At 34.5% G+C, this 17,748-nt stretch overlaps 1 protein-coding gene across 3 annotated transcripts in view; it reads right to left on the bottom strand.

The window, feature by feature from the left end:
- Positions 1-17,748, bottom strand: part of ADAMTS19 (ADAM metallopeptidase with thrombospondin type 1 motif 19) — a 239,770-nt gene that overhangs the window by 118,225 nt on the left and 103,797 nt on the right. For all 3 annotated transcript variants that reach the window (XR_008297514.1, XM_027076773.2, XM_027076771.2), the window contains exon 8: positions 11,222-11,327. Coding sequence is in view for 2 of the 3 variants with exons in the window: in XM_027076773.2 (XP_026932574.1) it covers positions 11,222-11,327 (106 nt within the window). In the remaining variant the exon portion in view is untranslated. The remainder of the gene's footprint in view (positions 1-11,221; positions 11,328-17,748) is intronic.

Genomic DNA, 17,748 nt, shown 5'->3' with positions numbered 1-17,748 from the left:
ATCAGTCTTTATTTTATGCAGAATTGATTTTTAGAAATAATCTGAAGGTATTCAATTTCATTTTTATACATGTGGTAAGCCAAGTGCATTATCATATTTTTCCGAAAAGTCAACTTTCTATACTGATCTGCCAACACCTTGCTCACATATCAGGTTTTCCTCTAGGCATGGACTCATTTATGACTCCATATTTTGTTCTATCAGACCATATTTGTCCATATTTTCACAAATGTTTAAATGTCTTAGCTATTCTGGTTTCAAAATTGGTCTTGATTTCTGTTAGGGAAAGGTTCTTACATTAGTCTCCCTCTCATCCTCCTCTATCTTCGTCTTTTCCTTCTCCAAGGAAGTTTTGGCTATTTTGACTATTTGCACTTATATACAAATGCTGAAAATATTTGCCAACATCCATATAGAAGCTGTGGTGGTCTATTTATTGGAATTTCCATGAATCTATAAATCATTTACAACAGAACTGACATCTGAAGAGAATAAATTTATCCACAAATGTGGTATATTTTCATTGACACAGGTTTCACTATAAATTTTAATAAGGGTGTATAATTTCCTATCTTTTTTTTATTCATTCCTAAGTACTCTGTGTTTTCAATTGCTACAGTAAATAGTATCATTTTTTTAATGACATTTTGTATTTTTGTGTTGACAGCTGGTTTTTTGTATATTTATCTTATATTTAATAATCTTACTACATTCATGAATTAATTCCATACTTTACTTCTACATAACATCATAATTTTATACAGGGAATGACATCATTTGCAAATTAAAATAGCTATCTTTTTTCCATTCCCATCTCTACAGCTTTTATTTATTTTTCTACCAAGGTTCACTTGTTTGTGTCCCCAGTATATACACAGAAGCAGATGTGGTGAGATTCTTGTGATTTTCTTAATTTGTAGAAATGTTTCTAATATTTCACCATTAAGAATAATGTTTCCCATTGATTTTGGTGAATATACATCAGCAAGCTTTGTCTTAGTGTTTTTCTTTTTAATTGTGCATCTCTTGAAATAATATAGTTTCTACCTTTAAGCTATTAACATGGGCATTAAGATTCTTAAATGATAAATGACCTTTCCTATCCTGATATAAAGCCAACTTTATTCCCTTATATTACCTTTCTTTGTTTACATAGTGCTACTTTATTTTGAAAATGTTTTCTGGGGCACCTGGGTGGTTCAGTCGGTAAAGAAGCTGACCCTGACTCCTGAATTTGGCTCAGGTCATCATCTCAAGGTTTGTGGGTTCGAGTCCCACACTTGGTTCCATGCTGACAGGGTTGGAGCCTGCTTGGGATTCTCTCTCTCTCTCTCTCTCTCTCTCTCTCTCCATTGCTCTCTGCCCCTCTCTGACTTGTACTCTCTCTCTCTCTCTCTCTCAAAGTAAATAAACCAAAAAAAAAAAAGGAATTTTTTTTCATCATTCTCAGATAAGAAAATACTACAACTTTTATTCCTCATAACTGTCCCTTATTGATTTTTATGTTACATTAATACTAGCTCAAATAATGAGTTGCAGGGTGTTCCTTTATTTTCTAGAAGAATTAGATTAATATTAGCATTATCTATTCATTGAACCTTTTTCTGTGTCTGAACTTGTGTTTTCTTTGGGATGATTCTAATGCGCTGATACAATTTTTTAAAATGGTTATAGAGCTTTATGTCCTTCTATTATATTTTCTTAGAATTTTCCCATTTCATCTGTTTTTATCATGACAGTATTCAGTCTATTTTCTTAGTATCTTTTTAATACTTTCAGTATCTGTTATACTGCCTTTGCTAATTTCTAATACTGTTGAATTATGCCTTTTTTCCTTAATCAATTTTATATTTGCCAATTTTATTCGTATTTTCAGAGATCTAATTTTGACTTCATTATTCACTTTCATTGCATTTTCCTATTTTATTAGTTTCTACTCTTTGTGGTTTCTTTCTTCTAATATCTCTTACTTTGTTGTTATGCTTCTAACCCCTTAATATGAAAATTTAGGTCATTAATTTCATCATTTAATTTTTATATATGTGTTTAAAGTTACTCATTTCCCTCTAATTGCTCCTTATCTGCAATGCTACAAACTTGCAAAATAGTATATTTGTTATTGTTTAAGTCTGAGAGTATTCTGGTTTTCCTAATGATTTCTTCTCTGATCAATGAGTTTTTCCAGAGTATGCTTATACATTTCTATTATGTATTTATTAAGTTTGTTTTTGCTATTGGTTGTTTAACTTAATCGTATTGTGATGAGAAAAATTCATCTGTAAATTAATTATAGGGAATTTGTTTAGACTTGAAGAATAAAATAATACATGGTCATTCTTCATAAATATCTGTATTTTGAAAGAGTACGTATTCTTTATTACTCGGCTGCAGGTTTCATATCTGCCCAGTAGACCAACGTTTTTAGTTCAAATCTTTTCTCTTCTATAGAGATCTTTCTATTCAGTTTCTATACAGAAAGCAGTGTTAAAACCTCCTACTATGATCGTGGCTATTTATCTGTTTTGTTAACGTTTCTATTTATGCTCTGAAGCTTTGTAATTAGAATATGTTAGATGCTGATAGATTTTTTTTTTCATTCCATGTACTGAAGCAAACTACTTGCCATAAGCCAGCTGGAAATACACATTGCCTTATAAGGGACTGTGAAGCTTTGACTTCCACTCCCCAGAGTGCATTCAACCCTGAACAACTCCATCCAGTACCAAGATTAAGCACCCAATGAATGAGAAATTCTAGCTCTTTTATATGGAAAGATGCCTTCTACCTCTAATGTGTGGAAGTTTCTCCTGGCTCTTTATCTTGGCTACTTATATAAAAAAAATTCTCCTTTTGGGATTTTTAAGCATTTGATATGGGGATAGGAGACCTCAATGTCTTTTCAAATTCCATTCAAGAAGAATCTTTTTTTTAATAAAGTATCTTTTAATGTTTGTTTTTGAGAGACAGAGAGAGAGAGAGAGAGAGAGACAGAGAGAGAGAGAACACGAGCAGGGGAGGGGCGAAGAGAGAGAGGGAGACAGAATCTGAAGCAGGCTCCAAGCTCTGAGGCATCAGCACAGAGCCTGACATGGGACTCGAACCCACGAACCAAAAGATCGTGACCTGAGCCAAACTCAGTGCTTAACTGACTGAGCCACCCAGGCAACCCCCATTCAATACAAATCTGAATGTGATTCCTAATGTGAATTTTTAATGTGAAAAGAAATGCCAATATATTACTTAGATATAACAATGAAGTTCCTTAAGAAGAATATTATTTTTCATTTCTGTGAGACAATTAGTACATTTGTATATTCAGCTCTTCTGCAGAGCATAGGAAGTCATAGAGACTTCACTTTTAGAAATAACAAATTTATCTTCATTTAACAAATACATTTTTGAGTACATACTATGTGCCAAGTATGAAAGTAGTATTCTTCTAGATGCTGAGAATACAATAGTGAACTAAGGAGTTAAGAATTCACTGTACACATTCAGATAGATAGAGAGATAGATAGATAGATAAATGTGGTTGTGTCTACACTTTTAAGAAATATTAACAGAAAGGCCTCAATGAGAAGGTGGTACTTGAACAAATATCTAAAGAAGAAAGGCAAAGGCTTGAAGTAGGCGTTTTGAGTTTTAGAAAAGAGGCTGATGTATCTGGAGCCATGTTGGTAAGGAGGGGAACGGTAGGGAAGGAGGCTAGACCTGGTAGGGCCTACTGGGCCAATGTAAGGGCTGGGGATTTTACCGGTGAGATAGGAAGCTACTGGAAGTCTATGCAAAAAAATTGGAGAATTTGCTTTGCTGTGAAGGAGTCTTCCTGGCTCTGAGTTGAAACAGGTTGTGAGTGACAAGGGCTGATAAAGTAAGATCATTTAGGAGGTTACTTTAATAGTCCACATGAGAGATGATGGTGGTTTGGTCCAGAGTGGCAAGAGTAGAATTAGTGAGATGTAAAGAGAATGTGGATATGTTTTGAAGGCAGAGTCAAGAGCTGATGGGTTGAATGTGGAGAGTGAGAAACGGAGAGAGCTCAAAGATAATTTCATTGTGTTTAGCTGAGCAACTAGAAGAATGGAGCTTCCAATTACTGTGCCAGGAAGACCTCAGGGGAGAGCCACTTTTGGGTTGCGGGGAGTCATTTCTGTATGTGCATGGAATAAAGGCTCACTCCATGTGGCCTTGGCTATATTTACCAGTCCACCACATTGTTTTTATAAAACTTTACCTGATTCCTTGTTAAAAGTTTCAGACAATATTTAAAAACATTCTAAACAATTTGTGCAGCAGCATCTTTCCTCTAACACATTTTCATTGACATTCTTTGCATAAGAATATTTTACTAAGAAAATTACTATATTAAAGCATTCACTGATTTAATACATATATATTGAACGCTTGATATGTCCCAAACACTATCAAATGCATTAGGAATCCCATGACAACAAAAAACTGGCACAGTTCATTACCTCTTGGAGCTTACACCCTGTGAATAGATGAATGAATGGACATTTATAGAGATAGTGCCATGAAGTATTTAATGGAGAGACTGACCTACACAGAACACATGCTGTAGGAAATGATTACTGATATGCCCTATGAATTATGATCAGGATGAGAGAATTCGTGAAATGGGAGTATTCCAGGCAGAGGGGGTAACATGTGCCAATGCACTTCAGTGTGAAGGGGCATAACACATGAGAAACCCTAAAAACTCTAATGGGGCTGCAAGTGTGCTAACAATAAAAGGGTACATAGTATGAAGTATGGCTGAAGAGATAAGGTAGGAACAGATTACACAGGGCTAGCCCAGAAGCAATGTGAGTAAAGGTAAGGTAATTAGAAGTATCCTTCAGCATCTGGGGTGTAGCACAGTAATTAACAACATGAACTCTGGATTCGGATAGCTTGACTCTGAACATCCACTCAGGCACTTAATTGGCTGTGTGAGCTCTGGCAATCATACTCTCTAAAATACATCTAATATGATTACCTTCCTTCTTCAGGTGGCAGCAGAAGTCTTTGGTCTCAATGAGCTAAGTCAGGGTAGTTCTGCTGTCTAAGAAATCTCCAGATTTAGCAAGGTTAGAAAAAAACTCACAGGATTATGTTACTAACAATTACCTTTAAAACGATTATTTCTCTGGTAATTTACATACTTTACAATCTCTAAGAGCTGGGCATAAATTTTAGTAAAAGCTTATCCAATATAAGAGGTTACTTTACTTCAAGTTGGAAGGAGTGAATTATTTGTGGCCATAAAGAAAAAAAGGATATGATACGTATATACGGTATATATTTCTATTTTTTGTTATATAAATTATAAATGCATTATATATGATACATATTATATATTTATAGTATTGTTGTAATGTCTATATGTATTATACTTAGCAAAACTATCTACAACGCCACTAAATATTTGTGTCAGAAAAACATGTATTATTGGCAGTGGATCATGTCACAGAATTTATGGCTAAAAATATTTCATAAATATACAAGAACAGAGATACACAATTCAATTGCAGACCACCTTTCAGGCTAAAAAGAAAAATATTGGGCTCTCTACCAACTCAAACATGACCTCCATGCAGCAGTAACTTAGAGTGTTATGTGGCAGGGTCACTCAGAGTGTGGTCCGTACCCGGGCTGCCATTGGTGAACTCCTTTTACCGATCTGTACCTAGATAAGCAGCTGGCACTACAATATAAATTGGCTACAGCACTAAGCACACAGTTGAGTTCAACTGACTGTTTTTCTCTTTTCTTTTTTTTTCATTTCTTTTTTCTTTCTTTTCATTTCATTTCAGTTCATTTCTTTTTCATTTCAAGACTTTTTCAATGAAGCAAGCAATGTGCTCTATTCTGGTATAGCTCTTTACATCATCAGGGACCACATTTTGAACGGTAAGATAATTTATTGAGCAGTTAATGAACAATCAAATTTAATGGAGAGAACTTTACTACATACACTAAAATAAAGTCTAGGTGGCCTTCTAACAGTAAAAAAAGAGTGAGGGAGAAGACTTGAGAGAGGGAGAAGAAAATATAAAACAAATAGACAAAAATGTATTTTTTTAAATTTTAGAATGAGGTGTCATTTCTAACTACAAAAAGCTACAGAGGAAATAATTTAAAAAATAACATTTGACTACTAAGAACATTTTTGGTTCAAAAACATTAAAAAACAAGATTAAATTAATAGAACTAGAGAAATATTAACAACATATGTGATGAAAAAAGAATGCTTTTAATATCAAAAGAACTCCTGAAATATTAATCTCTATCAGCTCCAGTTTCCTCAACTGTAAAAAAGACAATAATCACAAAATATAGCTCCAGATTTTTATGAGATTGGATTATAGAGGAGTACACAGTATTTAGTACAATGCCTGCTCATAAAAGAAGACATTATTATTTTTTTAGAAAGGCTTTAGCAATCTAAGTACGATATCTTAAGGCTTAAAAATATTGTGCAATTGTGAAGTACAAAGTTACTGCAACAGGTTTGGGTGGTCCAAAACTCGCACACAGAAAAGACAGGTGTGGTTCTCGCCCAGATCCTGGGAGGTAACCTATAAGCATCTGGCACATTCATCCATCCTCCCTCCCTTCCTTTTTATTTTTATTTTAGAGAGAAAGAGAGAGAGCAAAGTCAGGGAGAGGGGTAGAGGGAGAGAGAGGGAATCTTAAGCAGGCTCTACACTCAGCATGGAGCTTGACACAGGGCTCCATCCCACGACCTGAGCTGAAATCAAGAGCCGAAGATTCACTCGACTGAGCCAACCAGGAGCCCCTGTAATATCTCTTCTGATAAGAATATCTTTGCTTACCTGGGGACTCCAGGACAAGTCAGATAGCTTATAACAATATGATTTTGGGGTAGGACATGACTAGCTGGGCCTCTGGAAAGGATGGAAGTGGAAGGTGTGCTTTGTAGGTGGTCAGCTGTGCCTCCATGACCAACATTACCACCCAGTAAAATCCCTGGATACCAAGGCTCAGGTTAGTTTCTAGGGTTGGGCAGTACTTTGTGCGTGTTTTCACACATTATTGTTTAGAGAATTAACACACAGTTAGTTCTGCACAACTCACCTGGGAGAAGACAACGTAAAGCTTCTGCCAGGTGTTCCCTAGACCTGGCCCAGATGCCTGCTCCTTTGCTGACTTTAATCCATATCCTGTTACTGTAATAAACTGTCAGTATGAGTAAAATAGCTTTACTGAGTTTTCTGAGTCCTTCTAACAAATCATTGAACCTGAGGGTGGTCTTGGGGACACTCCCCAAACACAGTAATCTAAGTACAATTTATATATCCATAATAAATTCTGGCTGAAATAAAGTAAAATTTCTTACTTTAACAAATTGTTGTATATAAAATATAGTGTATATGTGTATACATATGCATCCAACAAACTGTCAAATTCATGAACAACTTCCTAAGGTATTTTTTATTTATAAAAATAAAGTTTTAGCCTTTATGACAATAAATTTATGAAGATCCCATTTGTATTTCATAAATGTAAATACACTTAGTACCAATAAAAACATTCTATGGTTGACATTTTTGGTTATAAGAAAAAAATCACATGCCTGACCTATTGTTTAGAAAGGAAAATAACTGTGAAAAGGAATCATAAAACATTGGAATAAATCATTTATTTCCCCTTTCTTGCTATGGACACTAATCTATACTTCTATATATAATTACATACAAGATTTTTTTAATTGGAAATTTCCTAAAGGAAAATTCGATAGATTTTTACATTTAAGATTCATTCCCCTTTTGAAATAGTAAAAGAGGATTTTTGGTTCTCTTCAATTACTCAAGGGTACTTCAATTACCCTTAAGACTTGGCTTTTATTTCTTGGTGCCCCTTACTGACTTTTCTAGCCATACGTGGGGTTTCTCTGGGAAATTCTAGAAACCAAATTCAGATAAAAAACATAAACACACTCATCCCAAATCAGTTTAGAAACATTTCATGTGTAATTATAAAGTCATTCTTGAATTGACAAGTTTGAATGGACTCACTCTGCCATTCTAAAGTTGTGGGTTGCAAAATTATACGATCCATTTTCTGTCTAAGAAAATATACTAGAAAACATAATCCTCTCCCAAAAAACAAAAGAAAGAAATTCAAAAAGAAAAAAGAAGAATTTAACAGTTTCACTTAAGTAGTTGACTTAATTATATCCCTAACAAAAAAAGCTCTGTTGATTTGTGTGCGTGGACACATCAGATCCATAGACATAATTATCTAACATTTGTGAAAACTTTGCTTATTCAAGAGGCTATGCGTATATGAATTTTGTTTTATTTTTCTTTCTTCTTCCTACATTTTCCTTTCATTGTGCTTTATATCTTATACTGGATGATGATGATATAATTTATACAGATGACCTCTCTCCTGTTTGTTCCTTTGTGTGTCCTTTGTTAAAGACACCACTACTCTTCACTGTTAATGTATCCCACTTTATAGCATTAAGAAAACTGGGGCGCCTGGCTGGCTCAGTCGGTTAAGCTCACTTTGGTTCAGGTCATGATCTCGTGGTTCGTGGGTTTGAGCCCCCGTCAGACTCTGTGCTGACAGCTCAGAGCCTGGAGCCTGCTTCCAATTCTGTATATCCTTCTCTCTGTCCCTCCCCCACTCACTCTCTGTCTCTGACTCTCAAAATAATAAACATTTAAAAAAATTAAGAAGGGAAATACCAGCCCCCACTTTTGAGACAAATACTGCTTACAAGTAAAGAGGATTTTTAGTAACTAAGTAGTTCAACATATATCATATGTCCTGGTCTTAATTCATCAAGCATTACCCATACCTTTGGCACATCTCTATTGATTTTGGGTACAGCTCTATAAAAGGCAAATAAAATAATATTTTACTACCATTTTAGCCATTCCAACCTGAGTTCCTGGTCATAAACCAATGTTTCTACTACATAAAGTTCAAGTGGCCTTTCCTTAAACTATATCATTTAGTTTTTTAAGTAGAAATTCTTGACCAAACCTTTGCATGTTAATAAAGTAACCTGCGTGGTGGTTGGTTCCTTTAATCTGTGTTCTTCGTACATTTTAGAATACATCAGAGATTTAAAAAATTTATTTTACATATCCTAAAGTAAAGTAAGATTGTTTCTTAAAGTGAACCTTCCACTACTCAGATTGTCTGTTTCATAAAAATATACTCACACTGCTTATATTATTCAGAAACTTGCATTTAACTTCTAAAAATTATAATCATGAATTTGTACTTATTGTCTTAATATTTTTAATACCAACTTTTTCTTTCCCCTAAACGTTACTTTCAGCATTTTTCATTCAAGTATTGCACATGGTTTTCCTTACTATGATTACACTGAAATATCTTTAAATTAAGAAAACTATATTGGAATTAAGAGTCTAAATCCTATCATTCCTGGAGTACAACAATGAACTAGGTTATTGCATTACATATATTCCCTAAAGAATGATGATCTTAGAATGTTATTTATCTATTTTGTTTCTTTTTTGAATAACAAATAAACACGTTGTATTCTACAGCACTCCACTGACCACTGAAAGTCTGCATGGGAGAAAATGAAAGTATATTTACACATTTAAAAACAGTGACACCAGAAATAAAACCACTGTTCGTCATGTCTTAGACTGGGTTACGGGCACACAGGTATGCTCAATTTCTGATCATTCACTGAGCTGTATCATTATAACTTGACCATTTTCCTCTACTTCAGTTTACTTGAATAAAAGGCTTTTTTAATCAAACACTGTGATGTCCTATACAATCTTCTCCCGAGCTTTCTTAGACCAATCAAATTCCATAGCTCAATTTACTCACTTGGCTCCAGAGTCCAGGCATCTGATGAAAATGAAGCGCATTGGGTGTCTGATAAATACTATAAAACCACAGTGCCTCAGCCTGTGATGAGCTGGAAAAGATGGCCCCAGTCTAAAGGGCACAGACACTACTCAGCTCCAAGGAATGGCTGCCATATGGGACTGTAGGTCTAATGTTGCCAGGTCTGGAAATTTGAATTTTTATGTCAAATTTATACTTTTTAATGTTGGCAACTGATTCAAATTTTTAAACACTACCAGCCAAACTAAATATGTCTTTGACCAAAGAGGCCTCCATAAAGAGCACCTCCCTGTGTAGGACCTCACTAAATGTGAGTCCAATTAAAATATTTTTCATATTTTAATTGATACTGCTAGCACGCAGGGAAGCCCACATTCAAAATTCAGTCTGACTCCACACCATTTCTACTGTAAGATACTGGCTGTAAATATGTGCTTGTTGTTCATAATCCGAATCTCAGACCAACCTTATAACACAGGTATCATCCCCATTTTACTGATGAGGGATCAAAGGCCCAAAGAGAGCAGATAATGCAAAGTACAGAACAGTATGACTGAATTAGATAACCTGAATTTAAATCCTTCCTCCAACACGTACTATTTTCACAACTAAATTAAACTTAAATTAATTTCTCCATGCTTCAGTTTTCTCCCCTGTAAGATGGGTACTCTAATAGCCTTACCTCACAAAAATGTTCTGAGGATATATATAAAGCATGTAGAAATGTCGTAGCACACAGTAAGTACTATGTAAATGTTGCTATTACTAATTATTATTGTTATTATCATCATCTGTAAAATGACAGCCTTGCTTGTTGAGTTTTAAGTGAACTATTAGGTAAAGTACTTAGACCTGTTCCTGAGACAGACTGTTCATTACCTATTAACTGGGTGAACAGGTGAAGTTTCTTTCAAGTACATTACTTCATACCATGCAGATTAATTGGCTTTTACTCTGTATAGGGTAATAACAAATACTATTATAGTTTGGAAGTATTTTAATTTGTACAAAGTGTTTTCTTCAGACATGTGAATAATATATAGCTTTGTAGTGTCATGATTATTGTCATGTTTATATTATTTGGAAATGTGTAGTGAAGTGAAACATGTGTCATGTCCTAATGTCAATTTTAATAATGTAATAAGATTTTATTCAAAGTATCAGGAATAGTTACAATATTTAGAAGATACTCTTTAAATTTAGATGATCTTTACCACCTCTTTTTGTTTCCCTAATTTTTAAAACACCTGAGCCCCTCCCCCTAAAAAACCCAGAAGATATGCATGTAATTCAATAACTCAAATTACAAAGCTATATGCTAATATGTGGCATAGCCAGAATTTTTACTTACTTGTGACCCATTTCATGAGCAATTGTAAATGCAAGATTCAAGCCATTGTCTTCAGCAATAATACATTTTCTCTTTTCACTACACATTCCACTCAAATAAGCTATACCTAGAAGACACAAACATGAATTATCACATTTCAGATTCAAATGTAAACCTTTATGCTAGGAATCGGTACAAAAAACTGAAAAATATAATTTCTTACATTCAAATATGTCTATATTAAGCTGTGATATCTAGTCCTTATGAATGAAATTGTAAGAGAAATTGTGTATGTATTAGTCACTCAATAAACTCTTAACACTCTTCTCAATTTAATATCTCAGATTAAATTATTTCATCAATTGTGCAATTCTCAAAAAGGCATACTATAAGAATACATTTTGGAAATACCAGTTTTCATTGTCATGAATGGTCACAACTTGGAAAATATAAATTAAAAAGCAATGATTAAATTATTTTTCAATTCTTGTGAATAATGTAGTTGTAAAAAAAAACCTAAAATAAAATAAATGACATATAGGACATTCTTGAACTCACATTTATATTCTGAGTTAATATATTTAAAAATTTTATTTTGTAAAATACAATTTTAACTAATACAACAAAAAAACTGTGATTGAATACTGAAAAGTATTTCCTCTGAAAATTTCTTGCCTTATAAGATGGCCCAACTGCAGAGTATAAGATAATGAAATATTATTTAAGCCAATAATTTCTGCAAGATAGTTGATCTTTTGGTTTGAATTAGCAGTAACACAGTATGTGAAATCATTGATACTCCTTCATCAAAGATTCATGTACCATTTTACTAATTAAGAAATACCTCTGAAGAAATATCCTTGAACACAAAGAACTATATAACCTTGCAAGTGTAAGTTTTAATGCATTTTTAAATAACAAAGTTTATTAAAATAATATCTAGTGTTATTGAATTATCTATATGCTCCGGAATCCTCCTATCTGTATAAAATACATCTAAGCTCATTATATGAAGAAATTAAGGCCCGGACAAGTGGAATGATTTGCCAAAGAACACATGAGTACTAAATATTATAAAATAAAGATTTGAAATGAACTTTGAATCCATATGTCAACTAACATTTAGTTTTTCCCGCTGATTATAATTTAGTGCAGAGTGGCCCCTAGTTGAAGATGGTTAGCTAACTACTTGAAACTTTTTTTCTGTCTTCACAAACATAAAAAAATAGTGTTATGGAATGATTACATTTAACTAAAAGAATAAATCGCCTTGCCCATGCTTTGGAAAAACAGAAGGTTCATACAAGAACATGAACCGATTTAGTGGACCCATGCCCAAATTAAACAGAGGAGGATTTTATGAATGTGGTAGAACCCCAAAGAGGCTCAAGTCTGAGACACACAGGTTCGACAGAGGCATTGCTTGGGGACTGAAAATGGAGATTAGATGAAAGTATGTCTGAAATCCTCAAGTACTCATTCAAACCTTCGAGTAGAATGTCAAGGCCTGGTATTCACTGGCCTATCAAGAAAATGAAGATACATTCTCTCAGCAAAATGCAGTATAAACATACTACTTTTAAAACATAACTACAGGAAGAAATAGCCAAGAGATTAAATACATAAAGATGAAATACATAAAAAAATACATAAATATCTATATATTTAGAAATATTTTATTAAAATATAAAATGTACAAATAGATGAAATTACTTCTTTTCTTAAAAAAAGTTTATTTATTTATTTTGCAAGAGAAAGAGAGCACAGCAGAGGGGCAGAGAGACAGGGAGAGAATTCCAAACAGGCTCCGTGCTGTCAGCACAGAGCCTGACATGGGGCTCAACCTCACCAGGTACGAAATCAGGACCTCAGTGGAAACCAAAAGTTGGACGCTTAACTGACTGAGCCACCCAGGTGCCCCGAAATTACTTCTTTATGAATGGATAGATGGATGAAGGGGTGAATAGATAAGTGACAAGCCATACTACTTCATTTGGCTGATTAAAACAGCCAAGATCTGGTACAAAGGAAAGAAGAAGGTAGGGATAAACGCAGAGGGGTTAGGGAAGGGAGAAAAAAAGGCAGACAAAAACATAGTTGTTATCGAGCTCTACTAAATAACAAATCCAATACAAAACTTTAAGAAATGCTTGAAGGAACATAATGTGATTTTTAAAAGAGGTAAGTCAGGCACTTATTAATGCAACAAAATATGGAAAACAAACACAAGAGAGTAACTAAACTTGCATTATAGTTGAAGGGAAGAAGAAAGATAGAAGGAAGGAGTGAAGGAGGGAAGAAGTGTGAAAGAAAAGTAGCTCCTCTTAATAGGATATTTAAAATTCTCTTGAGCATTTAGAAATTTAAATAAATATATACTTCAAGACTAAATGTCCCACTAAAATACTAAATTAAGTTCATCTATAATTAGCATGTCAAAGACCTCTGTGCGGTACAAATTTCCCTCAGGATGCCCATATATTTCGCCAAACCAAAATAAGCTCATCACCATACATAGATTAAAAGTCAGCTAACATAGGCTGTCATAATTTCATATATGTCTTTGCTGTATGGACCAGGACACAGCAAATTCAGTCACTTTAATAAATTTTACATCTCTTCTCCTATACTACTTGAAATATATTGTTCCCGCCAACAAGAGTACTGTTGCTTGTTTCCAATTCTTACCTCTTCCATATTATTTTTTTCTATTCTAGATTGATACATTTTTCCATATTTTGCTGTTATCTTACTACATTGGCTAGGATTTCCAATGTACTATTGAAATATGGGTGGTATCAAACACCTTGTTTTCCTGACGATATTAATAGGAATGTTTACAGTTTCACAATGGAGTATGATTGCTCGAGGACTTTATTTTTATTTTTGATGTTTATTTATTTTTGACAGAAAGAGAGACAAAGAATGAGCAGGGGAGGAACAGAGGGAGAGGGAGACAGAGAATGTGAAGCAGGCTACGGGCTCCTAGCTGTTAGCACAGAGCCCGATGTGGGGCTCGAACACACAAACCGGGAGATCATGGCCTAAGCCAAAGTAACGGACTGAGCCACCCAGGTGCCCCAGGAGGACTTTAATAGATACAGTTCATTAAGTTAAAGGAGTTATTTTTTTATATTCTTGTATGTCAAGTGAAAAAGGATGCAATGTTATGTGAGGTGTAGGTCAAAGGTAGATGGGAGTTAGATAGCATTTTTTTAAAGGAAACATAAGCTTGGAATAGTAAGAGAAACAGGAAATAGAACTGATTAAGTACTAGGGGAATACTTAATTCATGGGTCAGAAAACAGATGGTTCAGCTCAGGATGGAGAGCACAAACCTAGACTCTCACTAATATGCCCAAATGAATGATATCCAACCTAATGGTTGAAACACAGAAGAGTACTTACTTGAATTAAATTTGGGCTGGGATTTTTCAGAACAGGTTTAAAGGAAGGATGAAAATGTGTAACAGTTGGCAGTAAAATTGATGGGGAATGAAGGGACAGAACTTGTAGCACTGGATAGGTGAAGAAGTAATGTCAAAGGGAAACAGATAATTTGGGAAAACAATACAGTTGTCCAGACAATGGAGTCAGCAATGAAGAAAAGGAACAGATATTCTCTGAAAAAGTACTAGAGATTGTGATAAGAGATTGAGATTTAGAGACTTAAGATTTCAGAGGTGAAATTCCATGATATGATTAACTACTGGCACGAGGGTAGAGAAAGGTAGCTGGCATCCAGATTGAGGGGAAATAATTATTAAGTAGTGTTGGGTGGACTGATGGTATAACGTGAAGTTGCACCTGAATGAACTCAAGAAGCGGAGAGAAAGATGGCCAACATCCACACAAAATGGGGGAGACAATAAAGGAGAACAATTCATCACAGTGACAGTGACAGTGACAGTGACAGTGACGGTTAAGACAGTAAAGCTCAAGAGCTTCCATCACAACTGAAGAGTTTTTATATGAGGACAGGAGAGATTTTGACTTAGAAGCAGCAGCGGGAAGCAAGAGAAATGTTACAGGTATACAACGTTGGTATTTTCCTAGCACCAGACCTATGGATAGGGGAAGAATGTCTCTGGGGGCCCTAGATTCCTCGCCAGGTTATGGGAAATCAATGACTACTGTGTAGTCATGAAAAAAATATGGTATTGAAAAGAATATAATTTATAATATAAAAGACATATATTTTATACCATAAAATATGAATTTACATACAATAAAACAGAATTTTAAAATGAATACATATTGGCATAGAGGTATGATTACACCTAAGTATTAAAAAATGCAGACCACCACATTTTCACAAGAGAACAAAAAGACTACACAAATATGGGGGCACCTGGCTGGCTCAGAAGTAGAGCATGTGACTCTTGATCTCTGAGTCATGAGTTCAAGCCCCATGTTGAGCATAGAGCTCACTTAAAACAAAACAAATCAAAAAACTACATCAATATGCTAACTTGCTAATAGCAACTCTATTATATAACAAGAAATAAGTAACTTTTCTCCCTCTTGTCCAATTTTCCAAATCACGGGTTTATAATATTTTACAATGAGAAGATTAAAAGACATAAATATGATAATCATGTCTATGAAATTTAAAGAGTAATTAACAGAATCTCTTATAGACCATGATGCAATTTAACAAATAAGATGATCCTGTATTCCTATTCTCTTTTTACTTATGTGTACAGTTAGAATCTTCAACTAAGATTCTGATAAATTTAAATTTCATTGTCTTACATTTGGCCCACAAAGGAGATTTTCTTTAACTTGAAAGTTATGGAGAATAATTCTAACCATGACTAATTTAAATGACTTGCATTATTCTGTCTAAAAGCCTATGCTGTTCAGTTCCTTTCAAAAACTCATATGTTTCTTATTATAATAAGGGGTAGAGTTTAGAAGGAGAAAGGATTTAACACAGCTGTTATTTAAAGATAGATATAATACAGACTCTTTTTAAGGTACCCTTTTAATATAAAAGTTTGTACAAACAAAAAGGATACCAAAAATCTCTCTAATTTCCCACCTAAAAATGAATCGAGTCATGTGTGAGGACTGAACAGAATCTCTCATCTGAAAACAATACATACAATCCTGGAATGTAATATGATACCTCATCAAGATAATCATAGAGCCCTAAAACTCCACAGGAAGCGTGTTACAATAGTGGACTAATCAGGAAATCAGTTTTTGAAAAATGTTTATTTATTTTGAGAGAGAGAAAGAGAAAGAGCATGAGTGGGGGAGGGGCAGAGAGAGGGGGAGAGAATTCCAAGCAGGCTTCGCGCTGTCGGTGCAGAGTCCAATGCTGGGCTCCAACTCAAAGACCCTGAGATCATCACCTGAGCTGAAACTAAGAGTTGGATTCTCAACCAATGGAGCCACCCAGGTGCCCCCGGAAATCAGTTTTTATGATGTCAGATGGATGTATACTAACAAAAGTAAGTTCTCCAGCTCCACTGGTATTGCCTTTAAGTACCAACTAGACTACCTAGTTCAAAATCTTGTCTCTCCTGGCACAAAATCGTTCACAGTTCTAGGAAAGATATTTGTTCTAGGATTGTACCTTATGAGAAAAGTTATTCATCTAGGAGTCCTACTATTATTTGAGGCCTAATAGAACAAGGAAAAAAAATGAATACATGCTGAGCATACCTTCAGGAGCACGAGCCACAAAATAAATACTCATTTTAAAATGTGATCATTAAAATCTAAAGGTATCTAAAACATTATGGAAGAATAAAAGGAAACACCAGATAGGGAAAAATCAAGGTAGGAGAGGCTTTTAGAGAAGGAAACAGCTTGGTGGTTATCACTGAGTGGCCAGAGGTCAGCCAAGGAAAAGCAGGGGAAGTTTGGCGGTAATTCCTGAACAAAGGACTGAGCAGGGAAAAGGAGATGGTGATGAGAGTTGATATTGCTCACAGAAGGGTAAGTTAGGTTCGTTCAATGTGCAAGCCACGTAGTACATCTCTGCCTCAATAGGTATTTAGCATATCTGCAAGAAGGGGGTGTATGAAATGAACTGCATAGATGAAATTCCTGGAAACAAAGACCAACATAAAGTGTTAACTCAATGTGGGGTCCTAAATAAAAATGTAATTTTGAAGAATCAAAATGTATTTTGTCCACGAATTAGAAAAAAAAAATTTTAGAGTGACTTAATGAGATGGTACCCACATCACACGAAGCCCATTTACATGATTACGTTCAAATTGGACTTTGAACATATTCTACAATAACTTGCCTTACTAATTCAATAATTATCCGCCTCTATTCCATTACAAGGCAAGATGATGATGATTCAGGAATATAAAAGTACAATTATGTAAGTTATGAGTTTAATATGGGCATAGTTATAAATGTATTTTAAAAAGTAGGCTTCCAGATTCTCTTAAATGATTAATCCATAACATTCTTCGTAGTATAGTTCCTAAGAATACTAAGAAAAAAGTGAATTCCAAAAACAATAAATAGAATATTAGTTTAATAAAAACTATAGTGAATCTCTGTGGTTGAAAAGGCAGACT

Source organism: Acinonyx jubatus, chromosome A1 (assembly GCF_027475565.1).
Source record: "Acinonyx jubatus isolate Ajub_Pintada_27869175 chromosome A1, VMU_Ajub_asm_v1.0, whole genome shotgun sequence".
NCBI classification, from domain to species: Eukaryota; Metazoa; Chordata; class Mammalia; order Carnivora; family Felidae; genus Acinonyx; species Acinonyx jubatus.
The sequence above is the reverse complement of the archived record's forward strand: the minus strand, read 5'-3'. Positions and strand labels throughout refer to the sequence as shown.